The sequence below is a fragment of the Episyrphus balteatus genome, chromosome 3, assembly GCF_945859705.1.
Source record: "Episyrphus balteatus chromosome 3, idEpiBalt1.1, whole genome shotgun sequence".
Lineage (NCBI taxonomy): Eukaryota > Metazoa > Arthropoda > Insecta > Diptera > Syrphidae > Episyrphus > Episyrphus balteatus.
This window is the reverse complement of record NC_079136.1, coordinates 549,055-575,798: the sequence shown is the minus strand read 5'-3', so window position 1 is coordinate 575,798 and position 26,744 is coordinate 549,055. Positions and strand designations below refer to the sequence as shown.

The 26,744-nt window shown below is 32.7% G+C and overlaps 2 protein-coding genes and 1 long non-coding RNA gene across 3 annotated transcripts; 1 reads left to right on the top strand and 2 right to left on the bottom strand.

Moving 5' to 3' along the window:
- Positions 1 to 5,470: 5,470 nt before the first annotated feature.
- LOC129915949 (putative gustatory receptor 98b) lies at positions 5,471 to 8,709 on the bottom strand. The gene is made up of 4 exons (XM_055995677.1): positions 7,677 to 8,709; positions 6,475 to 6,551; positions 5,626 to 5,784; positions 5,471 to 5,566 (listed from the first exon to the last, which is right to left on the bottom strand). The coding sequence occupies exons 1-4, from the start codon at positions 8,548 to 8,550 to the stop codon at positions 5,498 to 5,500; spliced, it is 1,179 nt and encodes a 392-aa protein (XP_055851652.1). The 5' UTR covers positions 8,551 to 8,709; the 3' UTR covers positions 5,471 to 5,497.
- Positions 8,710 to 12,930: 4,221 nt separating this feature from the next.
- LOC129915948 (myb-like protein P) lies at positions 12,931 to 21,819 on the top strand. The gene is made up of 4 exons (XM_055995676.1): positions 12,931 to 13,453; positions 13,700 to 13,762; positions 13,866 to 14,028; positions 19,078 to 21,819. Exons 1-4 carry the CDS (start codon positions 13,377 to 13,379, stop codon positions 21,751 to 21,753), a joined length of 2,979 nt encoding a protein of 992 aa, XP_055851651.1. The 5' UTR covers positions 12,931 to 13,376; the 3' UTR covers positions 21,754 to 21,819.
- Positions 13,565 to 15,948, bottom strand: LOC129915950 (uncharacterized). The gene is made up of 2 exons (XR_008772386.1): positions 15,576 to 15,948; positions 13,565 to 13,666 (listed from the first exon to the last, which is right to left on the bottom strand). It is a non-coding gene; the product is annotated as an uncharacterized LOC129915950 (long non-coding RNA).
- Positions 21,820 to 26,744: the final 4,925 nt, after the last annotated feature.

The window sequence follows — 26,744 nt, the reverse complement described above, 5'->3', positions numbered from 1 at the left end:
TAATTAGTGGAATGGACAAACGACTCCAGGTTGTCATATGCGCTAGAGGAGACTATACCAAGTATTGCATACAATTATGGGAAAGAACCGTCACCCGCATCCATTTTTTTTAAAATTTTTCTTCTTAAAAATAAAAATTATTTTATAATCAGTTTTCAGACCTTGAATTGTTAAATTTGGTTTATCTTTTTTTTGGTTGATAATACTGTTGCAGTTTAGCATTTTTTCGACTTGCTAAACAATAATAAAACACAAAAAAAAAAAAAAAAAAAAAAAAATTGTTTCTTGAAGTAACTATTATTTTAGTATTGTATTTTTTGAATTACTATTTTTATCAAAAAAAAAAAAAATTTGTATTTGCCACTGATTTGTATTGAAATTGTGTGTTATATTTACTATATATTATTATATTATTATCCACATTGTTAAGTACTATAAAAGACTAAGTCTTACTTGTACACTGGTTATAAATAAATTGAAATTGAAATTTAAAAAAAAAATGCACCAAAGAATTTTCAAGCCTTTTAAAATAAGATGCAGGGGTATAACTTCAGACGAAAAATGTGTGCGTTAATTTTGAGCAGGAGTGTACATACATATATTATCAGTTAAGTTTTGATTTTGATATTTGAATAATGTGAATGTGTGCGGGGCACAGTGTGGCCAATCACGAATCTAGCTGGACAAAATTAATAACTCGCGTTAAATCGACTTTTTTTCTAAACAGTTTTAAATAAATGAATGTGAATAGATAAAATTCTATAAAAAAGAAAGATTTTTTAAAAAGAAATCTATAACTTCTGCAAAAAGTGGGTCAAAATAGTGATGAAGAAAATGAATTTTTATAGTATTTGAATTTATGTTTCCGTAAACATATTCTATGATTGGATATACTTAATTATTAAAAAAAACGCTTGAAAAATCTCAATAAATAAAAACTCTTTTGCTATTCACGAAAAAAGAGAGGCAGAATAATTAGTTTTTATTAAAAAATAGAACTTTTACACACGTTTTTGACAGGTGACATATATGATTTATTTTCTCAATATCATGCTTTAAATTAAAATTTAAGCAATAATTTAAATTAAATATGTTTCCCAATCATAAAAAATGGCATCACCTTTAAAAATATCTGCAGATAATTAAAAAAAGTAACTCCTTTTCGTGCGATGCAAACTTGAAACTTAAGGGCCTATTAAAAGCAGCTGTGTTTATTATTACCTTCGATGTTTTTCAAGCTAATAATTCTCTAAATTTCTTGGTGTCCCTATTTCTGGCCTTTTACACTTGCTCGCTTTTTGCATTTAACTTGTTTTAGGTGTTCCGACAGAAAAGCATCATTCATCAATGATAATGCCTGATTAGTTGAAAATTCCAGTGGTTTAGTGGTTCCAGAGGATCAGAACTTAATCTTTTATACATTTTGATCCTTCACTCAAAGAAAATTTCGATAAATCCTTTACGGTTTTATTGGAATATGCTTTTTCAATTTTGCGGAGAGCGATTCTACTGATTTTAACTATTTCTAATGGATAGGTGCACTTTTAACCTTTCGTTTGTTATATTTTTCCCATTTTTTTAATTTTTAAAAATTCTTTTCTTCTTTGTTTCACTATCTACTGTTTTTGTTTATTTAGTTACCACATAATATTGGTTAAGCAAAATGAAATTCATCTTTAAAGAGCGGTCCAAAGTGTCTTCCACCTTTTTTGTTTTTTTTTTTGCTTAACTTGAAGCACAAAACTTTTATATATGTTTTTAATTTTTATTTATTGTCAAAAATGTTCCAAAGATGATACCTGCTCATTAAAAGATCAAAAAAACTGTCTTTTCGATTTTATTTGGCAGTTTTGACACATTTTTCGAAAATTTGTTTTTTTGAAAATCTTGACTTCATTTTGAAAAGTGAAAAAAGTTGTATGGCGGTCGAGAAAACGCGAGACATGTAAATAGCTAATCTCAATGACAACACTCCACAATACATTAATTAATTAATTTCAGACCGGAAAAATGCGGAAAAATTAACTTTACCTCTATTTGAAAAACAAAGATATTTTTTTTGCACTTCCTAGCCTTCTTACAGAATTTTTTTTTTTTTAAATAGTTGCAATGGTAATTAATAAATAAAAATTATAATACTTTACCTCCAAATGTAGATTAACAATTTAAAAAAACAATTACAACAAAAAAACTACCAAAGCGTTTTTAATCGTCAACCAAACTCAAGCGAAAAATAGAATACTTTGTATTATCTCCATCCAACTGTTGGCAAGAACCAACTTTCAAGCTTAGCTTAAGCTAATCCGAGATGAAAACCAAAAAACCAAACATGAATTACAGTTACCCATTGTATTGAGAAGCTCAACTCATGATTTAAAATCATGTGGCTAAACTTTTTTTTTTCTATTTTGTCCAGTCAGATTGGCGAATTACCACACTGTGCGGGGGTTGGGATTCGATATCGATATGGCTTTGGAGAATTAAGACTGTTAATAGGTGCCCTGCCCACTTTAGAAAAATTATCAATTCTTCTGAACTTTTTGGTATTGACTCGCATTGACATTTAGGAAAAGCTCTTCTTAATATATAACCATTTTAAAGAACCGACCGCAGTTGATTCAATGCATTAAAAAACTCGCCAGCTGGTTGGAAAAGCTCTTCTTGGTTTCATCGGTTAAAAATAAATGCATTAAATGGCGGTTTGAAAATCTTCCATTAGAAAATGCAGTAGATGCCTTCCTGAATTTAAATATCAGTACTGGGGGTCAATTCCCGATCTGTAAAACTGTTAAGTGATAACAAATTTATCATATGAAACAAATTTGAAGTTTTAATTTTTTAATTTTTTTTTTTTTTACATTTTTGAAGTTTGTTTTAATTTTTTCATACGTAAATCCAGGGGCCCAATTCTGCAAGAGTGAATTCCTCTTAAGTTGCCTTAAGAACAAAGCAGAGAAAAACTCACACAAAAAAACTCACTCTTGCGGAATTGGGCCCCAATCAAATTTATTATGAAAACGTGATAAAACTTATCACTTCACAGTTTCACAGATCAGGAATTGACCCCCTGCTGATGATTTTGTAAGCAAAAAACACTCCTAATTATAAAGATTTTTTTAAATTTAAAGTGTAGCACTGAATGCCGAAGCTATGGTTATAATTTGTAATGCTTAATTTTATGAATTTTTGAGATGGAATAATATATTTCAATTTGCCATCATTATATGGGGCAACGATGGCAGATCTTGTTCTTGTTAATTTTGAGTTCTTTTTTCAATTTCAAGTGGTATCGATAGATAGAAACCACATTTTCATATTTAGAAGATTGATTGCGAATAATTTTGAGATTGCATGAGATTGCATATTATCGCTGAGAATGATGGAACGTTATCGCTTTGGTAATAACTTATGATTAAAAAACCCGGAGGTGTCAAATTTTGAGGTCCGAATTATTAAAAATTCAACGTTTTTTTTTGAAAATTTTCATGGTGAAATAATTGGTTCATAAATTAACAGAGCAAATGAAAGTACCTAGGTATATTCTTCAATTTCCCTTCCCGGAAATGACGTTTTTGTATAATGTGAGAACAGTTAATAGAATGGTAAACATTTCAAATTCTCTAAAATACTGAACTCATACTGCATTTATTATAAATCCTATCTAAATGTTCCTTAAAATATTTTGAACATTATGTTTTAGTTTGAATTGTATCAATAATCCTTTTGTACCTTTAATTTTTTTTTTGTCATGGAAAATTTCCAGTAGGAATACATTTCACAGTAATAAATCCGGCTACCTTACTCATTTTAAAAACAATTATTTAAATTTTGATATTATTTAATTAAATTAAATGGGTTTTACACACAAACCTTTTCCTTTTGGTATTATTCTTACCAATATTTCACAAGAGGTACAAATCCAGCAACAAGCTAGCAAGATAAGTCCGCGTACTAGTAAGAACAGAAGGCATACTGAAAGTATAAATTGGTAAAAAAATGTTTATTTAATATCCTTATGGTTATTTTGAACATTTTTCTGAACAAAGCATTACGAAAGGAAAATATAGAATTAGATTATGCTTTATTCATCATTGAAATAGCCTATATTCTCTATATCAACTTTTTCAAAGCACTTAAACATACAAACTTACCCGTTTTGTAAATATTCGAACTTTGGTTTTCAAAACTTCTATATGCCCAATAAGCGGTAAAAGTAATGTCACAATACATCTTCAACAGTACTCCAACCAGCGAATATTCACACAGATCCTCAATCATCTTCGAAGCCATCCAAATTTCATTTCGAATTTGACCTATCGTACTAAAAGCTTGAATAGTATTGCGCCTACACATCCACTGGCCATCTAGCTTTAAACCACCATCAATTAGAATCCTTGTTGCTACCGAACAGAGATTATCTTGCAATGTATTGGTCAAAATAACAAAAAATATAAATTCAAATAATTTCGTCTTCAATGTGATATCCGAGTAAACATTAAAACACCATCTCATCCAGCCCAATCCATCCAAATATAAAATCCAGGACAAAATTAGCAATTCAATTAATTCCACAAATAAAAATATGAAAACCCAAAACCGTTTCCAATTAAATTTCGAAAAACAACGAACATTACTATAACATTCGAAAAGTGAGTTTTTATGAATTTTATCAAACTGCAAAATAATTTTATCAAATTTATCAACTTTATATGAAGTTTCCAACAATATCACAATATGCACTATCCACAAGACCAATAGACTTGATATATTCACAATTCTTGAAAGCTCACTATCACTTTGAAAAACTGATTGCTCGGCATTCCAAAGACGCATAAAAGGCACCGATGCAACTATTATGAATACAATTGATATCTGAAGTGTCCTTAAACTCGGTTTAATCGGAATCAAACCAATCAGGGTCATAAATTTGCGCAGCAGACGAATTAAACGTAAACAGTCGTTGTAGAACGACATTCTCGCCTTACTGATGATGGTTTTAACGCTGCTCTTCGTTTTAATGGTTTTTTTTTTTAACAGCCACCAGTCAGGTTGTTAATTAGTTTTCAATTATTTTTTATTGCTTCGATGACTGCACCTGAACAGAATAAGGATAAGAAAGCTCTCCATCATATTAAATTTTATTTATCTAAAAGCTACATCTCCCTTAAGTCTATAGTGAAGACGATTTTATCGTTGAATGATATTTTAGGGTGTTGCAATTTTCCTATAGGGTGAAAATACACAGCAGTTTTTGCAAGGGGTGGAAATAGTTCAGGGGGCTTCTATAACTATCAATATTGTGTCAATCAGATTATTTAAAACCGTTGAATAAGTTCTAACTTCAATCGAATTATCATTTCAGCTAAATTAAAGACATTTGATAAATATTCATCAACAAAATTGAATAGAAACAAATTCTATAGTTTATATGTTTAAGTTAAGGCCTTAGGTATAAAAATCTAATAACAAATTTGTATTAATCTTTTATTTTTTTCTTTCATGGTTTTTCGCCTTGTAGTTTAAATTGAATCAGTATAACAATATAGGTAGTAATCGCAAGAATAATCTAGAAAAAAAATGAATTAAATTTTTAATAAAAGAAATATATGTATATATAAAACTTACTTCACCAAAACATTGTAAATTTATATTGAAATAACCACCACAGGAAAATATTAACTTCTGATGTGTGAGCTGCAACGAGTATTCCCTTAGGCAGAGTTTCAAAAGGATATCTGTATCGTTTGGCTTGAAGTCATGGATGTTTCGTATAATTTTTCCATACTGAAAAAAAAAAAAAACATAATATTTAATTTGATTACGAGGATTTATGGATTACATCAAACATCATCACAACAGGAAAGGAAAAAAAAAATAATTGGTTTCTTCATTTTGTATTGTATGCACACCTTTTAGGTAAGGCATACGATGTGAGAGTTTATCTTAAATTGTATTGCTCACGTCATATTTATCAAAGTTAAAAAAAATAAATTTAAATCAAATCTTCATTTAGGAGAACGGCAAGGTGTCTTGTTAGGTAAGATATCAATGACGATTCAAATTCTCATAAGTAAGTATAAAGACTAAATTTGGGGAGTCTTTTTCTTTTAAATTTCTTTTGAATCAATGAAAAATGCAGTACCACAGCTCTATGAGAGGAAATATCATTTGTGTCAAATCACAGGCTGAGAATTATAAGGTTGCATGTTTAATGGAAATGTTTGTACGCCCCTGGGTGGACCAACCCGCCCGTCCATATAGCCAGAACTTCATAGGTATGTATAATTGCGGATGGACTGCTTCATTATGTTGTAATACCAAAAACTGGCCCACATTTTTCTTAATCAACAAAAATTTTTAATTTAAAAAAAAGTTGCGCATACACCTCAGTGACCTATTAGCTTAAAATTAACTTATTCTCATACATAATTTTTTAATTGTTAGAAAAATTAAATTAATTGATAAGTTACTTACCGTTTGAATACATACATCACAAAGGTAGCAAGGTATTAGTATATCCAGCAGAAGAAAAGTAAGACTGGACATCCTTGCTGAAACAATTTAAGCATAAATAATTTATTCTTGAAACGAAAAAAAAAGATACAAGTTATTATTACAAAACAAAAATATACACTTAACTTCGCCAACTACAGGTAGGACTCTTAAAGGCTCTCTCAATAAATTTTTACCACGATCTGTCTCTAAGTTTATTTTTACCTCACTCACAGAAAAAAAAAATTGTTTTTTGCTCAACAATGCATTCTTGAAAGAATGTTAAGACTTCAATTTTTATTGTTGATACTTTTGGTTTCGCTCTGAGTGTTGCGATATAGGTTCTATAAAACAAGTTTTGTATTCGTAAAAAAATGGAACTTGGATGATGCGAAAAAAGTGGTCCTCGAAACTCTACCTTTTTGTTTGTGAGTCTGCCTGTTTGTCTGTCTATCTCTATCTTGAGCTATCTTTGAAATGAAAATTATATTTTTTGAATTATTTATTAACGGTACATGTCATAGAATTTTTTTTTTGATTTCAGACTTCCAATGAAAAAAAATTTGTTTAACGTTTTAGTTACCTTAAATTTAAAAATTAAAGAATTTTTAAAATATCAATTTTGGATTTTTATTTTAAATATTTCTAATTTTTTTTTTGAAAAATTTCTATACTTCTTGGAAATTTGCTTGCCTTCCTATTTAATATTTTAAAATTTCAACATTTTGAAGTCTTGGAAAAGACTTCTGGTTTTTTTTTTATTTTGAAATTTTGATAATACAAATATAAATAAAAATTCTTTATAATGTAAGTAAGTAAACTATTTATCTTGATTTGATTTACTTTGTACTTTGGCAAACTATCAAACCCATGAATCCAGAAACTACTGTCCATTCATTGGAAATATCCACCTGCAACCTTTTCATTAACGTAGTTAAAAACCGAAGATAAACAATTTTTCTAAGGCCTAATTTTTCAATAGTTTAACTATGTTATTCAGGTAAGCCCTGATTTTTCAATCAGAAAAATAAATGTCAATATAAAAAAAACTTTTATTCGTAGGAATAAGCCTTAACTCTGGGGTTTATCTGGCTATAACAAATAAGTTTAACTTTTTAAGTTATCCTTTTACCATTTTGAAAAAAAAAAAAAACAAAATCAACTAGAAGTATAGTTTTACTTACATAAATTAACTAACAAACTTGCTTCATTAAACTTCACATACACCCAATAGATAATATTCGTTATAGTTACACCATTCCAAACGAATTGACAAAGTATTGTGAGTGAGAAGTAATCAGTAAATGCATTAACCGTTTTCCATATTTTCGATTGAATATTTTGAATCACATGAATCCTCCTTTGCAAAATCATTCGTTCTGTAAAAATATTCCCATCTTCATCGCAATTGATAAAAGTCTTTTGCAACTCATTGATACAAACGAATAATTCGCTTAGCAATTCATTGAAAACTTGCACCAACACACAAAACTCAACACTCTTACATCGGATTGCGATTTCCGAGAAAATACTTATGATCCACTGATAAACTGGGATCACATCTGACATATACGAGTGAATGGACATTAACGGTGTCAGGAGTATCGTTATAAGCATCAGACCCGAAACACAAAGCAATTGCCGTTTGAATGTAAATCGTGAGCAGAATTGATGCATTTTATTCGATATGTGTAACGTATCCTGTTCGATTTCTATAACTTCAAAAAGGACTCGTTTAAGCTCGTTGTATTTGAAAAACACAATCACGTGCATTATAGAATGGATGAGTGTTAGCGTTATGAACTGAGCAAAGTGTAGGCCATTTGTTAAATAATCATTATCTGTGCTGTTGCGTATGGAAATGTATCGACAGCGTTCGTAGGCGGTAAAAAGTGTTGCTGCGGTAAGAAACAATTTATAAATGTAGAATAGGACTGAAAATATTCTGCGATTTAATGCTTCTTCTGTAACAACTGGAAACGGAGCTATGCCACAGATGCAGAAAATTATCTGGTATGGCTTGGTGGCGTTTAAAAGGTGTCCAAATTTCATCACCATTATTTCGCAGGTTCACTTTAATGATTTGTCGTTTTTTTCTGAAATATCCACTATACAGAGCACCAACTGTTATGTGGAAGAGAAACTTTCCTAAAGGAAAACTTGTCAATCGATTGAAATAGGTATTTCTTTAAGAATTAAATTTATTGATTAATTTGTGGTAGATGATTTCTTGTGTGTGATAAAAGTTGTTGTGATGTTCAATGACAGTTTGAATAATTTTCACGTCGTGTTTAATCTAACAAAAAAGTACTTTGGGGAGGTATATTATGGTGAGTACTTAGGAAAATTAGTTTGTCTGCAAACCACTTGTTAGTTGGATTCTTCCTTTGGAGGTGTAGGTTGTATAGCAATCCTCTTTTTGAATGAAAGTTATAAAGTGGTGACGATTAGTCTTTTCATGATTGAGCAGTTTTGTGTATATAATTGAAGTTTTTCCTCTTACCATGATTGGAATAAAATTGTTTAATTTTTGCCTTTTAACGTTCAATATTGCTTTATTGTTTTTTTTTGTGTGTTGAGAAGTTATGTTTCCACTCCAGTTTTTTTTAAACCAAAGGAAAATTAAGTGGAATATGCGTGTGGGGAATGGAGAATCTGCGATTAAATTCAATTAGTAGGGATGCAGAAAATCAAAGGAAAATATACGTGCTATCAGAAAGTCTCTGAGGAAGTCACCTACATGTTTATGTTTCAATATCCCGTCACTGGTAGATCATTTTATTGATAAAGTAGTTTATAGTGCAGGCTTGATATTTATAAGAATGATTTGTTTTTAATATCGAGCTGAGCGCAGAGGATATTTTTTCGTTACTTCGTCCACTCTAAATTTCACGTTTTTCGCATCACAAGACGCTTCACTTTTGATCATGGATTCAAGATATTTGAACATTTAGTAATTGGGAAACACAACTGTATTCAAATGAACTGGCCAGCTTTGGAACGAAAATGGATAAAGTAGATAATTGGTCTTTTTCGAGCCCACGCATACAACAGGTGTAGTTGAAAAAAAGTTGGATCTCTACTTATGATGGTTCCATCATCAGGAAAAAATAACTGATTCCAATATGGATCTGTCCCTTACCTTCAAGCCAAAAGTCAATGGCTCTTAGTAATAGAACCGAATTTAGCAAAACTCGGTTTTTCATTACTTCGGTTTTTCATAACTTTGACGCGCATAACTCTGGTATTCATACTTCGTCGGTTTCCCATTTTTAAGATAGAAGAAAGTGTCAGCTAAAGTTGGTGTATAGTTTTGTCTTTAAGAGCTGTTTGCTGAAAGAAAACTTATATATTTAAGTTCTACATAAAACCTTGGGTATGTGAAGCAGAGGAAAAAGTTGGGAGTAAGATTTTATGTTCTACTTAAATATTTAAGATTCGTTTCAGCAAATGGAACTAAGTGTATAAATAAATTGTTTTTCTGTTGTAGTGTTTTTTTTTTTAATTTAAATAGGGTTGCCACATTTGTATTCCTAAATTCTTTATATTTTTTCTTAATTTTTATTTTATTTTTCACTATTAAGGTGCCTACTCTTTTGCTTGGCATTAAAATTTTTCTTCTCATTTTATCAAGCTATGAAATATGAATAGAATATTAACTATGTGAAGTTCACCATTTTACAATTTCCCATTTTAAAAGTGGCTGTTCTATTTGTTTCATTTTCACTATCAGCAAATCTTTCATTTGACAAAAATTTTAACCTCAAATCTTATTAGGAAGATTTTTAGCTTCGGGTATTAAACGACCATGATAATGCTCATAGTTCTGGTTGCGCTTCCCAAAATGCTCGTGATTTCAGATGTTTTTAAAATGGTTTCGAAAGCCAAGGTCTGGTCGGGATCTGTTTTCAGTCTTTCGACATTTAGTTTTTTGGAGGCGCCTATCCTATCAAGATTTACCCACTTTCTCTTCATCATCTCTTTCAATTATAGCTCAACCGTCCATACTTAAAACGTTGCGCCTTGAGATTCGAAATGTTCTTCAAATATCGTGTATTACTTTGTTAGCCCTTGTTAACGTAGGTATACCTGACGCGATTATTTTTAATCAGTTCAACATCAGTAGCTAAATAATGACTGGTTAGTAAGAGTGTTTCCTTAATGCGAAACGTTTTCGCTAATTTTCGACACTGTCATTATCTTATATCGATAAATTAATAACCTATTTACCTATGATATGATTTTTTTTCGCAGTCACATCTTACGAAAATTAAATTAAATTGTTCCATCACGGGACTTCAAATTTAATTAGTTGAAGTCATACTATAACCCAACAAAACTTTGCTTCAGTTTCGTTTTTCAATGTGTCTGTAGCTTCATTAACTTGGTTGTCTTGTAAAAAATACCATCTAAATACGAACACAATATACCAACCAAAATTTTCCTCTAAAGATTTTTAATTAAAAAAATTAGCAAAAAAAAAAAAAATTTACAATCACTATACTTCACTGAAAAAAGGTAAATCAGGAAGCGCAACCAGTGCCAGAGTTTAGGACCATTTTTTGAAAAAAAAAAAAAAATAACAACAATGCAACTCATCACACTCACTACACTTGTTCACAGTTCTAAAGCATATCCTGAAAAATGTGTTTTTTTTTGTTTTTATTTATTTTTATTTTGCTCTCAAACACAAAATACAATGGATTCGGTTGAATGTTATAGCAGGTGAAACATTGATATTAGGAGCATCAGGTTTATCTGAACAATTTTTTGTCAACAACAAAAGGGATAATTTTTTTGTTGCCTTTTGTTTTTATCTAACGAACAAGCAGGCATTAGTTATGTTAGTGTCCTGGAAATACGAAAGCAATGTTTGTGGCAACATGTACCACCACCATAGTGGATGGTCATTGAAAGAATTGCAATTGTTTCCTGTTCGACAGGGGCCAGAGGCCCACGCCACGATTTCTATACTCTGGCTAGGCTAGGCTATACTGGTTGAAAGTAAGCCAACTGTGACCAGCAAACGGCACGTAAACAGACAAAACAAAAAAATATATGTATGTATATAAAAAACTTCCTGACGCAAACGAACTAAGCGCATCTGGTATAGAATATGTAGGTAAACTACCTTCTATGTATATTGACCTAGAGCTCTGGCACTTGATATAATTGTTGGTAGCGGACTTGTCATAGAAATATGATAGGCGATGAGTTATTTAGGGCGATATGGGGCAATTTATATACTTTAAGCAGGTTTTCAGATGACTGCGAGTTTTTGCTAATTTTGTTTTCTAAGTATGCTTTATTAGCTCTTAAAATTCTATCTATCTATCTGTTTCCAGTCTTTCGAAATTTTGTTTCTTGCAGGCAAAAGATACCTATCAACTCACTTCCTTCAACCCTGCAACGATGCAAGGTCTTTCTGTAGAATTTGCTCTAGCACCGTTAGCTAATTAAGACTTAACTCCCTGATCTCTTTTCACCTGAATCCAGTGACTCTGCTCAGTAAGCTGAACAGAATTTTTCAGTAACGTTACTCATTTTTAACGAGAACGAATTAACAACTATTAAAAAACAAATACATCAAAAAGTCTTAAGGGGGGAAATCCCTCTGGAAGACAGCTTTTTAAATATTTTTTTTTTGGAAAACCGAAAGCATTTGTTGAAATTTGGAAAAGTATATGATATTATTGACATTATGAAGTATTGATACAATTTTTTTGAAGTAAGAAAAAAACAAAATGGCGGCTCTAGAGCTCTTTGAAGTTGACGCCTCGCTTTTGCGCCGTGCAATGCCCTGGTCCAGAAAACTATTTATGATCAAAAAAGAAATTTTTTTCCAATAAAATATATTTATACGCATTGCATGAACCTAAATTTAGTAAAAACAAATCTAAAATAAAAATTAGAGACCAAAAAAACGAAAAAACACAATGTTTTTTTTATAAAGAAATAGTTAAAAAAAATATTCATTATAAATATTTCATTAAACTTTTAGGTTCATGCAATGGCTAATTATTTAACGAGTAATTTGCCTTTTATTTCAAGTCGATAGCTTCATTAGTTTTTGAGTTACGTTGCACGGCGCGGAAAAAAACGTGTTTCGAGAAAAATTCGTTAAAAGTTTTCATTTTTGTACTGTGGTAGGCTCGGAACGCATGGGTTTCAGGACTATCTGGGGACTTTTGAGGCTTCATTTTAGGCTAAGACCACTAAAATAGTTTCTTCGGTTGATAAATGATTTTTTTATGAAAAAAATTAATAATGAAAAAATAAAAAAATTCCAGAGGGTTTTCCCCCCTTAAAGACTCTTTTCTCGTAGTAAGTATTTAAAAAAACTTGTTGTTTTATTTTGTACAGGGCCTGATTTAAATTTAATTTTGTTTAGATAACAAAAAAATGGAACTATATCTTTTTGTATCTCTTTAAAAATATCCTATTTTAGGTCTAACGTTTTCAAATCCACTACTGTAAATGTACTTTGATACGCTTTTATACTTGTATTGTGGCTACAAAACTCATTGTACTTCAATTTGGATGATTCGAAAGAATAGGATAAAATCGATACCGTAACTAGGAGCAGAGCCCAAACAACAACTGGTTGCTAACCAAGGACTTAACCTAGTGCAAAACAATAATTAATGTACATGACATTCCCGTTCTGTACTAATGCTCCTACATTTCAGTTTGTTCATTTCTGTGTTTCGTATTGTATCCATTGAGTAGCTCTAGCTGCAGGAATACAGGACGTCGTTTCGTCCACGTCTCTATCACAATCTGAATTTGAATCTGTTGAACTGCTGTGCAAGGCATAAAATATTTAAACTGAAAAAAAAAGAAAAAAAACCCCAACAAGCACTCAAACAACAACAACAAAGTCAATGAGGATGCATCCTCAATCGGAACTGGAAAATTATAAGTTACAAGTGGAGCTGCTCCAAGAGAAGCTACATCGAAGGTAAGAGCGATAAAGTATAACTTACCTACTTTTACTTCTTATTCTTGATTTTTATTTGATTCCGGACTCGGAGAGGAGACAGACATTTTCGAAGAAGAATGACTATGACAGTCTTATGATGTTGATGTTGACAAAAATCATATTAATTTCTGTTTTTTTTTTTATCCTTGTATCCTTGTGGCTTTGTACCATGGATGTTTCTATTTGTGTGTCCTGCAAAAAAAAAAATACATAAAAACGAAAAAGTGAGGATAATCGCCAGGAGCTAGAGAAAAAATTGGAGCAGATAATGAAAAAGCGAAACGAGCAGTAAGTTACTTTGTCCCCTGCCCTGTTTCGTTGTACTTTATGCAAAGTAGAGGGGGGAAATGGTAGATTTTCCATAATAATTCCATTCTATTTTTGTGTAAAGTGAGAGGACATTAAGGTCAAGAAGTCAACTAAAGTATCAACAATTCTTGGATGAACAGAAAAAACGAAATGAACGTAATCGGAAGCTTGTGGAAATGTTGGAGCGTATAGACCAGCAGGCAGCAGCATTATCAGCAAGAAGTGAGCGACTTAAAATGATGAAGGTATGTTTGCAAGATGATGAACCTTCTATACTTTGTAGTTAGAGTATACAATTCGAAAAAAATGTCATTTCATTTCAAACATGTTTTATTTTTTTTTTGTATCATGGAAACCTCATTTGAATTTATTTGATGAAGTAAGAAACTAATATCCTGAATGACGAAGACGACGACGACGCATTGCGACTAGAACTTTTTTTTATAACCTTGGTAGTTTTGATTATTATGGGTAACTGTATATATGGCATGTGCCTGTGGATGTGAGTGTATTTATTTTCATGAATTCCAACAAAGTTTGAAAATATGATATTGGCAAAGACATTTGACGGTACGAGTAACACAATGTTATTTGTTTTTCTGCAGTGAAGAACATGTGTTAGGTCAAATAAAAGTCTTGATAATGCTTTCTTATATTTATGTAAGAATTCTGTCCTTTGTTCACCAAAAAAATTCTTCAATTTATGAGGACGTTTTTCAAAAAAACAGATACTTTATGGGTAATTTTGCATTGGTTATCAGAAAAAGAAGATTTTGATCAAATATGAAATATATGTAGGTACCTATAACATAACATAAAAAAGTGGGGTCAACAATTTTGCTCTTAACTATTTTTGTTTGAAAAGCATGACAACCCATGTTGTGTCTGATCGATTTTGGAGTATTGAACTTTTATTAATTGAAAATTATACTTGAATATTATGTAGAATTGTGAAAAATATTTCATTCTTCATTATTATTGCCAATTAACAGAGTCAACCCTTCAATAATATTTGTAAGAAAAATATTTAGTTTTGAGGCTGTTATCTGTACCTTCATAAATACCGTCTTTAAAAAATTGCATTTCGCATTGCATGCATATTTGCTCTACAATTTGAAATTGTTTGGGAGTATTCCGATATATGATGGTCAGGTCATAACTTCGGAGCCCATAAACAAATCTGCCAAATTCTAAAAATTCTTTGCTATAATACTAGAAATTTAATGTCATACTTTGTTTGCAGATTAAAACAATTTAAAAAAGTGTTTCATTATTTTAAAAACAATTTTTATATTTTTTTACATTTCTTTTAAAGTTAATAAATAATGACTAATTATAATTAATAGTTATTGATTTTTTTTTTTATTTTATAAAAAACTTAAACAAAGTTTACTAGTCATGCATTTTATTTAGAAAGATATCCAAATACAAGCACCGAAGAAACGCCTAATTGTTCATTCTTCCAATCTCTCGGGCAAATCTCCCAATCGTGCTAAAGGGAAATAACCCCCGACCGTTACGGAACTGCCTCCATGCTTGACGGTGGGAACTATACAGTCCAGGTAGCTCTTTTTGTTCAAACTAAAGTTCTCTGTATCGTCCCAAATACCTCAATTTATGGATTTCCGTCCAATCTCTATACCTTTTTACCCACTCACCTTATTTTGTGATCGAAGAAATAGTTTCCGAATACCAACTTGCCTAAATAGTGCAGCATCTTGTGTTTATTTGGATTTGGACACGTATTTCGGAAGCTGTTGTTCGGCTATTTCCTTTGCTTGTTGTTACCTACTATGTAAAAGCAGATCCTCATGTTAAGCTGTCGCGAAGGGCGTTCTTTTAGTGATTTATCGGCTTGAGTCGCAACCCTTTGTTGTATCAAACTGCGAAGCCAATTTTCGATGCGATTAAGCTTCCTAGCAAAACGTTTTTAATTTGTGGTTTTTTCAACTTTTCCCATTTAAAACAAAGGGTTTACTGAATTGTTGAGCAGTCTCAAATAAATGCTTATTACTTCAAATCGTAGCTTTTACATTAGAAACTTCTAATCCAGATCTAAAATTTTCAGGTTTTGAAAACCTTTTTTACGTCTAGAATCCCAAGTGTAATTAATTAAAAGTTGTAAATGTTTATAATGATGAAAGACCCAAATACATCAATAAGACTTTTCGACATTTTTTTAAAGGCCTACTACTCTTATACTACTATAAAAATAACGTTTTCACTACCCAAAAATGAAATTAGCTTCAATGGACTGAGAAGATATCTATTAACCGCTTCAGAGAGAATAAATAACTTTCAACAATTTTTCGGAATGTTTTAGATACGAAAATGAATATTGTTAAATCAAAATTAATAAATATTATTTTGCTATTTCAACAAAAATTTCTAAGTATACATACATACATTTATGTGATATTTCCGGCTTTGATATACAACAATATACCTAGAGTATTCAAATGATGGAAATAATGTTTTTTTTTTTTTTTTTTACTGATTCTCATTATTGGCCACATAGACCTAGCTTGTTTTTTCAACTTCTAGTTAAAATTCGAAAAAAAATTTGACTATAGTCAATATTATTTCAGTCTTACAATATTGGTGATTTTGGGTTAAGCCTATAAACGCACATTATATTTTATCAAATTACACCCATCGCAGCGCCTCTCTGTAAATTCAATAATGGTGCAATTAAGGTCGATAACTGCCTTACGAAAGAAACTGAGTTCGAGTTGTAGTTGATAGTTGGTTAGAATTACAGATCCTTGCATGCAAACACATTTGATGTACATACCTAAGTATAAATGATAAGGAACGCAACTTGATAGCCAATGTTGTCTATTTGATCAAGAAATGGTTGTGGATTCTATCACCAAATCGTGAAAAATTAAAACAACACCGGTTTGTAACAATCAAAAAAGTTTTTGTAGATTTCACCAAATAGAAAAAGTTACAAAATGAATCAAATTGGTTATCTTTTGGATGTGCTTAGTAGGTAATTTATATCTGCTTATAAATGTGAAAATGTTGAAAAAATGTTATATACGGATAAATTAGTATTAGGTATCATCAGTCAATTGTTTTTCCTTAATTGCTCAATAATCTAGATTTATAAAGGATGTTACATAGTAATGTCCATGTCTTATTAAAAATAAATCCAGCTTAGCCAAATTAAGTATTTACCTAAAAAGTTTAATTTTTGTTTTGAGTTTTAGATTAGGTTAGGTTCAGTGGCGTATCCAGAAAAAAATTTGGGGGGGGGGGGGGGGGGCTGGAAAATTTTTCAAAAATTTTTGATAAGGTAAATGTACTACAAATTTGTCTCTTTTTTTATTCATCTTTGATCGAGAGAAAAGTCCTGTGCTGCGGTACTGAAAGTCGTATAGTAGCATTTTACTGCTCCCGACAACTACTGTCTCCTCCTTTCACATTCGAAGTAGCTTTTTTTCCAAGTTCTTGTATCCCAAATATTTTACACAAACAACAATGTGTTTGGTTGTCTTAAAAAAAAAAAACATTTTTTCGTTCGAACTTTTTCATGTGCTGAATTCAAAACTGTTTACAGATTTATTCCTACCACGTCTTGTTTTTGAGCTATACTCATCACTTTTTTCGGTATAAATGCCTATATTTCCGCAATTCCACCGAAAGTAAACTGGCATCACTTTTCAATTTCACGTGAAATTGATCTTCGATCGATTTCGAAAACTTCGAAAATGCTTCGAACTGTCAAAACTAAAGGATTATCCATTTTTATTTTGTTTCTAAAGTTAAATCACTGCTACTTTGAACATGGATGCAATTTTATTGGCAACTTTATTGGAATAAAGCAGAATTTAAAAGAAAAAATAAGAAGTCACATTTTGCGAGACATATGAAATATGTAAGTGAAATGCAGAACATGGGGGATATTATTGCAAATTTTCAAAGAAAAATGATTTAGATAAAGTGTAAAGCGAAAGAGGTAGCAAACACAGAGGCAGTGATGAATTATGATATGTCATGCCTCATGTGTTTTATGTATTTTGTATTAAATTAACAACAAATAAACATTACAAAACAATAAATATATAAGTTTTGATAATATTTTGTCCAAAAATTGGAGATTCATTGAAAAAGATACCAAGTTCACGAGCAGAAACAAAGCGAATTGAATTCGATCAGAAAATCTAAATGAGTAAAAAAATTTAGAACACCTAATTTCACTATCGGCAACGCAAGTGAATGCTCAAAAAGTGAAATGCAGAACGTAAAAGTCTCAAAAACTAATTTTCAATGTCATTCTCTTGATGTTTAATCCGAAATATATATTTTTTAATAATATGTTCTTTTTTTAATACAAATCAGAAGCACAAACTGGAATTTGCTTAAATAAACCATTAGTTATGTTGACCACTAAGATATTGAGCTATACAAAATTTGTATTTCCAATATCTTCGAGAAAAATACTATTTTTGAAAAAAAAGTAATATACTCAAGACAATAAAATACGACGTGATTGCATAAGAAGCTTTGCAAAATTTAACGGTGATGTAATTCGACGTCAAAATACCAAACAAACTATTTGAAGAATTCTGAATTGGACTATAATCCTGAAAATCCCAAACCTCAACGTCAACTAAGGCACTTACTCAAACAAACACAAACAACCATTTTAGAATTTGGAGGGGGCTCGATCATTTGAGCTGCATCTAAATATCTACGATTTACGAAGAAGTTTCAGTTAATCATGTAGATTATGATGAAATCAGCTAAATAGTAACATGATTTTGGAGGCTTGGGGGGGCTTGAGCCCCTAAGCCCCCCCCTCAATACGCCACTGGTTAGGTTAAGTTAGGTTAGGTAGCAGTGGTTGTCAGGCAAGTTACCCGACACACTTAGACCCTTATGGATCCATTGTGATACCACAAAGACTAGCAAGTTGGAACTCACTACCCGAACCACTCGCAGCTTCTTATGAATGAAGATAAACTTCCGTTTTCACTAGATCGCTAGTGTATTCATAGAAGAATTCTCCTAGATGGAGTTTTCTTCTACTAGAGAGAGCAGGGCAGGTGCACAGAAGATGTTGAACAGTTTCCTCTTTTTCTTCATCCATGCAACTTCTGCAGAAATCGTTAGAGAACACGCCCATTCTTTTTGCGTGTCTACCTATTAGACAGTGTCCTATAAGAACACCTATGGTGTGAGTTTTAGATTACCCAAGACAACTTTTATAAAACATATGATACAGATTTTCTTATGCAAACTGTTTCTATTACTATAACTAACTCCTTTTGAACTTTATTTTTCAGCTACAATATGAGCTATATTTCTCAAGACTCGTACAATCATATTCAATGAAAACACTTCAAAACATTCCTGCGGTTTCACTACGTACCATTCAGAGGTCATCTAATTTAAATGCGACATTAAGACCCGATGACAAAAATGTCGCCCCAGAGGCCTTCCAAACATCCTCTACGTCCTTGTCGTCGTCGTTCAACAACACATCTCAGTTTCAAAGAGTACCTATACCTGTGGTTGTACCAATATCAAATGAACAAAACCGATGTCAACCCAGTTGGACATTTGCTAGTGCCCCACCAGGAGTTCTAATAGCGCTTCCCAACAATGCAACTCTTCCCATGTCTACGTCGTCGTCGTTGTCGGACAACGTTGAAAATAAGAAAATCCAATCCAACTTTTGTTTTGATTACTCTCAGTTTCCCATTGGTTACCTTCAGGCAGCAGCTACAACATCAACTGTCCCAATGCAATATAATGTGGGCCAAACATCCTACTTGCAACACCCATTCCAGCATCAACATCAGCAAAAACCATCAGCAGAAAGACATACCGAACCATTGTTCGCAGCTGATGATGACATTAAACAATCCAGACCGCACTTTGAGTTTAGAGTTGGTGTTGAAACCCCTTCGTCGTTGTCGTCGTCTATTCCATTTGCCGATGTTAAAACTAATGAAACAATTTCAAATAGGACGCAATCTAACCAACTGATTCCCGAACAACCAGTATGTGGCAATAAACCCAAGAAATACGATGATTTAGAGTTCAATGAAGACAAAGAGAATGGCCAGGAGTCCCAAAACTTTAAGCAAACTCGAGGACCAATGTTCAATAAGGATTTCCAAGTTTCCCATCAAAGTTTAAAGGTTGATAAATTACCAAACATAAAACTGAATAACTCCTTCCAACAGCAGCAAGAACAGGAGCAAAGGAGGTTTGTACACGAAGGAAACATACCTAATACCATTGATTTCCGTACCGACAACGACAACGACGACAACAAGTACATCAAATATATAAAAGAAATGGAAGAAACGTACGACGAGAAAAATGTCCCCGTTCCCATTAGCTTGACTCCTCAAGAGCTCAGCATTGATAACATCACGACAACACTTCAACTACAAAAAATCCAACAAAAAACACAAAAAATCGATAAAACGAATGTCGGAGACGATGAAAAAATAAACGACATGGATGACAACGAAAAGAACACTTCATCGTCATCGGCCTCCTCAGCTCCTTTGGATGGTAAATGTAGCATAGAAAGTATTGGTGATGAAGCCCTTACTTTTACGAAGAAACCATTCGAATATAAGACCCAGAGCCAGAGCCAGCCCCAAGAACACATATCTAATACTGCTCCTGCCAGAAACATAGATCCCAGTAGGGATACGGAACAAATAACTTTATTTAATGGCACAAAAAATTCCAAAGATGAAAGCACTCGAGCAAGTAATAGAACCACTGCAATTATTGATGGTGATGTAGGTGAAAATAAAGAAAACACTGAAAATACACGCATGGATCCCAATTCCAATGTCAATCCCAATTCCAATACTAATACAAGCAACAACAACAACTACCGCCCTCTACATTTTGATAAGAAGGAAAAAATGTCGATTGAAAATATAGAAACTGCCATTTATGGAGAGCTCCTCACGAAACCTGACAACCTAACTTCTTCTGATACTGCTGCTGTTGCTGTCTCTCAACCCTTACCATTGGTGACGGATAATCCAAGAGGAAACGGAGGAGACGATAAGGAAATTGAGCAAAATTCTCAGAAAACTAAGGGATATGAGTTTACTAATTTAGAAAAGGACTCCTCATATGAACAGGATCCGGTAATGGGGGATGAGCTAGAGCATCAGCAAGTGGCACCATATGCAACGGAAATTGAGCAGATTGAAGCGAAACATGATGCACTGGTGGAAAACAATCAGGAAGCGTATCCTTATACTGATAATGTGGGATCTATAGAAGAACAACAATATGATTACAGTTATTCAGATCCGAATGCAGCTACTATTCAAGAGGGTGCGTCTCAGCAGGAATACTCTTACACTGAAGATGGGCAAGTTGCTCAAGGTGACGAAAACTACGCTCAAGACTACCAAAATTACGATGCTTCGCAATATCCAGCTGATTATGACCCTAATGCATATCAATATGATTACAATCAGGGTCAATACGATGAAAATAATCAACAACAGTATGCTCCTGAAGGATATAGTCAAGAATACCAACAAGATCCTTATGCAGGGGAATACGCCAACTACGAACAGGTTGCATCCAACGAAGGTGAAACTTCTAATCAGACTTATGCCGAAGGAGATTATGCACCAGTAGAACAAGAGGCTGGTGGAAATCAAATTAAAGAGAATTATTCTGCAGAGCAGGAAGCCTTCAATACGGATAAAGCAGATACGCAAAATTTTGAAAACGTTGCAGAAACGTCATATGAAGAGAAGATTGAACCAGAACCAGATCGTAATTTAGAACCTGAACAAAAAGTAACACAACCTGCATCAATACTATCTACAGAGAAAAATAGCGATCTGGCATCGAAGAAGAAGAAAAGAGTCAACTTTGTTGACAGCGAAACTGATGAGAGCTCCACTACCGCACAGAAACAACCAGGAGTTTCGAGTGAAAGTGATTTTGACTTTTCAACTAATTAAATAAACAAATTGTTAAAGAAAATTGTTAATTAAGATTAATTTAATAAAGCGTTTTACTAATACATAAGCAGGTAATAATATATACAAATGTATTTTAAATTCTTCGCGATAGAACAGGGTGACACAAAATCTACGCTTTTAAGGAATTCACACGGAAAATAAATAGGTATTTTAGAATTTCAAATACATAACAAATAAGTAACCCGTGATGGAATGATGGTTATAACTTTTCGCACTATAGTGCAATGAATTATGACACCAGAAGTCTGGATTCGATTCCAAGCCTCAATCAGCAAAAATAAAGAAAAAATTCAGGGGTTCTACGTCTTGCGAGGATTTGACAAAGTCCAAGAGTATCATTTTCATGAGAAAGTGCATCTCTGCTTAGCTGTTCGGACTCGATGGTCCCTTCCATTCTTGCAAATTAATTATACACACACTGAAGAATGCTTGAGAGTTGTTAGAAGTAGTCACTAGGCCTTGCAAAATAAACATTCATTTCACTTCTAATGCGCTATTACATTATAATTAAAATTGAATTGTCTCTTTTTGTCACAGTTTTGATGTGTTGTATGAATTCGAATTTACCATTTATATGATAACGAAACTTCATTCAACAAAAAATCGAAAGTGATTCATGCAATGTTTGTTGTAAAAACTCATAAAGTTACGTTTACTGATAGTAAGGAATAACCAATTACGTATATAAGCAAAAACGAATTAAGGTCACTTTTCAACATTTCACAAACACTACACACAAATACTTGAAAAATTGTAAAGATTGAACTTTTTCTATCCTCATTTTGTGCATATCAAAATATAGTTTATTAACCGAAACAATAAAGAAAAGTTTAAAATCTAAAATTCAAGAATTCTAAACTTCCTTAGCAAAATTCGTTGTGAGAGATTACGCCTTACTAAAATCTGTAAAAATGCAGTCTTACTATTTATAAGTTTTAAATAAAATAATTTAGTAGTAGTAGTGTGATTTTATTTAAAAACAAAATACCTATTGAGATACATTATGCAATGAAAGAATATTTCATGTACGAAATCAAATCAATCATTTCATTGCTTGGCAATCATTTCGATTTATATTAATCACCTGTGACTGAAAAAAGACATTTTTTTTCAAAACAAATGAAGGTGCAGTCTTTTTTTTCTCTATACAATAATTTAAAGTTATATGCTAGCAAATACATCGAGATTCCTTGGAGGATTTGCATGTGGTATTGGTTGATTTTGAAAAAGCATTCGATCGACAACCACGAGATCTGATATGGGTGGCCCTCAGACAACAAGGAGTTCCGGAAACCTATGTGCGGATAATTATGGACATGTATGATGGAGCAGTTACTAAAGTAAGATGTGCAGCTGGAGTCACCAAAGAATTCGAAATCACAGTAGGTGTACACCAGGGAAGCGTCTTGAGTCCTCTGCTCTTTATTACCGTTCTTGATTACCTGCTTCAAGGCAAAGTGACGGACCCAAAAGTGCATCAGTTATTCTTTGCTGACGATGGAGCCATCATAAGTGAAGACCCGATATCCCTGCAACGAGCACTTGATGTATGGGTGGATGTTCTAGAAGGTAGTGGGTACCGCATAAGCGCGAAAAAGACAGAATACCTATGCTGCCCATTTTCTGATCCACACAGGCCTATTCCTGACATTTATTTGAATGGTGTAGTGCTTCCCAAGTGTGAAAAGTTTAAATATCTGGGGTCTATGATAAATAACGAAGGTACTTGTGATGACGATATCAATCATCGCGTAAGCGTAGGGTGGATGAAGTGGCGGGAAAATTCTGCTATCTTCTGTGATCGAAAAATGCCCCCTAAGCTGAAAGGAAGGCTCTACACCGCAGTTGTGCGTCCAGCACTCACATACGGTTCACAATGTTGGACAATGTACAAAAAGTATGAGAGTAAGTTAACGGCAGCTGAGATGAAGATGCTTCGTACGACAGCAGGAGTAACAAAGCTTGATAGAATTAGAAGTACGAAGATCCGAGGAAGCCTTCATGTTAAAAACACCATCTCCCAAAAAATTGAACACGACCGACTCAGTTGGTATTGCCATGTTCAAAGGAGAGATCCTGAGAACCCCGTCAAAAAAGCAATATCATACAACGTTCCAACACGAAATAATAAGAAAGGTAGGCCTAAAAACTCCTGGTACAAGCAAATGCAAAAACACCAGCATTCAGTTGGCCTTAGAAATGGAACAATACAAAACCGGGAGGCTTGCCGCCGATTTCTGAGGTCAACCCGGTGAACCCCACAAGCGGATCACTAGTGTGAAGCAGTAACGTGGGATAGTTATGATCCCCTCGACATCGAGATCATAACAGCGCCGAGAAAAAGGAAGAAGAAGATGCTAGCAAATACAACAAGCATCAGAACTAAGGTAAGTGTTTAACATTTTTCCAATATCTATTTCTTGTAGTTTTCCGGTTCATCTTTGCGTGCTCATTTCACGCGCCTTTAGAAATGTTTTACAGAAGGCAATTACTCTGAAAATGTATATCCAAATATACTTGACATTATCTGCCGTTTATGACCAAACCAGACGTCTTGATTATGGGTAATCATTTTCCTAACAAAACACTCTACCTCTTTTAAATTATTACTCAACAAAGATACACCTACTTATCTTCATGAAGATACTTTTAAGAAGTACCTACCAACCTACGACTTTAGACAAATTAGCTTTTCCTGACATCAAATATTATTATACCAAACGCTTATGAACTTCCGTTTAAATCTAAATAAACAATTTATTTGTGAAACTTGGATCACGAACTTTATACTTTTTAAAGCACGTTTCTTTATATTTCTCTCTTAGCAGTACCAAAACCGACAATCATAATCGGCCAACAATAATCATAAATTTCACTTGAAACCCACCAAAATTATGGATAATCACAAAAACCAAGAAGCACAGAAAGAAGCTCTATGCTCTACTTTACTCTACTGCCTACACCTTTATTGTCTACGACACCATCTAGGACATGATTTATCCAACTTCAACGTTCAGACAAGAACCAGAAGCCAAAGCCAAAATCTGAAACAGTAGTAGCAACAGAAACAGAAGCAGCAATAGAAAGAAGCAGGTGTGCTTTACTGCAGGCATGAGACATCATTTGGAAAATCCTTGCTACGAGTATATATACCTTACCTAGGCCTCTAATTACACATACACAAAACTTTATCGCACGTACATGTCTGTTTCGTAAAATACTCTCAGGAACAATGAGCAAATTATACAAATTACTTCAGATTCAACGAGAAATAATTTGCAATTGCTTTTGATGTGCCTACAAGCTACTTTCTCTACTGCTTCTTGAATCTTGACGCTTATAGTAGGTTAGCTATATAGAAATAGCAATAGCAGTAGGTATAGCAAAAGTAGCATTTTCACTTTTACGTTTTACGAGGACCTCTCGCAGAGGCGTAAAGGCGAGAACTTGGGTTGATTATTGAAAGCAGTTTGAAGTGTTTCTGGAACGACAGATACGAGACTTTATCGCATAATGTAAACACTTACCTACCACATACATCTAACGAGCGAAATAGCAAAAATTATGCAAGCAATTAAGTCATTATGCTAACACATTCACTGTCACAACACAGCTCACAAGCAAGCGGAAAGAGAACACAAGTTCCTTCGTCGGTATATCGTAAGTATCGGTTCAGTGGTGGCGGTTGTATTCATTCGTGTTACCCTTACTCTCGTTCTTTTCATCTTTGAAGATGGAAAATCTAGATATTTGCCAACACACGAAATACCTACCAAGACCTTATAATACGAGAGTATCTACAAACTAAACCCCTTTCAATGGAGAGGAAAAAATAATAATATAGAAGTTAAGGTTGTGGTTGGGCTCATCACAGCTATAATCCAAGAGTGATAATCCATATGGTAATTTTGTTGGGAATTTGCATTTATGGAAAGTTTTTGTTTTCCTCAAGGAATCCGCTCCGCTCTGACTTTTGTATTCGAAACGTGATTGTCAACTTTGAAGAAAATCGATGGAAACGTGTTGTTAGTTAGATATCTTCCGTACAAAAAAAAAAAAACAACAACAAAAACATTCCCTTTCTTTGGTATTTTGAATTTCAACGAAAAGGATGGGTTGCGGAATAAATTTATGAAACATCAAGTTTTCGCTAAACACAATCTTATATACTCTTGGTGGTTTGGAAATGGGCGAAATGACTGTGACAAACCGTATATCTTTACCTGTACGGAACTGCCTTTCTTGAGTGATATCATTTTTATGTGTTTCTTTTTTTATTACCTACCGTATTTTTTTTTTCTAAGTTGCGGATAACTGTTTAGAGATGTGATATATTCATCCATTAACGTTTTGGGAGAATGTTTGAAATGGGTCTTTGAATACGTGAACCAGATGGTGGTGAGATAAAACGAGATGAATGCTTTCGATATTTAAATTCAATTATTTATAGTAACACGTCTATTCAGCTTCTCCGATTCGATCCATCACTTTTATGATTCATTAGATTAGCCTTATTTGCTTTCATTCAGTTTAACTATCTATATGTGATATTCTTTATTCCAATAGAAATGTTTTTTTTTTTTTTTGGTATGCACATAATAATTTTATTTATTCGTCTCTCACGAATTCAATAGGAAAAACAATCAATCTTTCCGACAAATACAGTTCCATTATGATTTAATTTGCTAAATTTAATAATGTACGTAGTATTAGAGCTTTTGGAACTATTAGTTCTTAAATGGTGTCAACGACTTTTTGTGTCAATATTTATTTTTTTTATTCTTAACCCTTTATATCACCATGTGACATTTCTGTAACAAACCAAATAAATTGCACGACTGGGGTCGCACGTACTTGCTCTTAGAGTTCAAGTTGCTTAAATTTTAAAGACTTTTTATATAGAAATTTGGAAAATCTAAATATATGGGAAAGAAAAAAAAAAGGAAATTCGTTTTTTAAAAAAATAATAT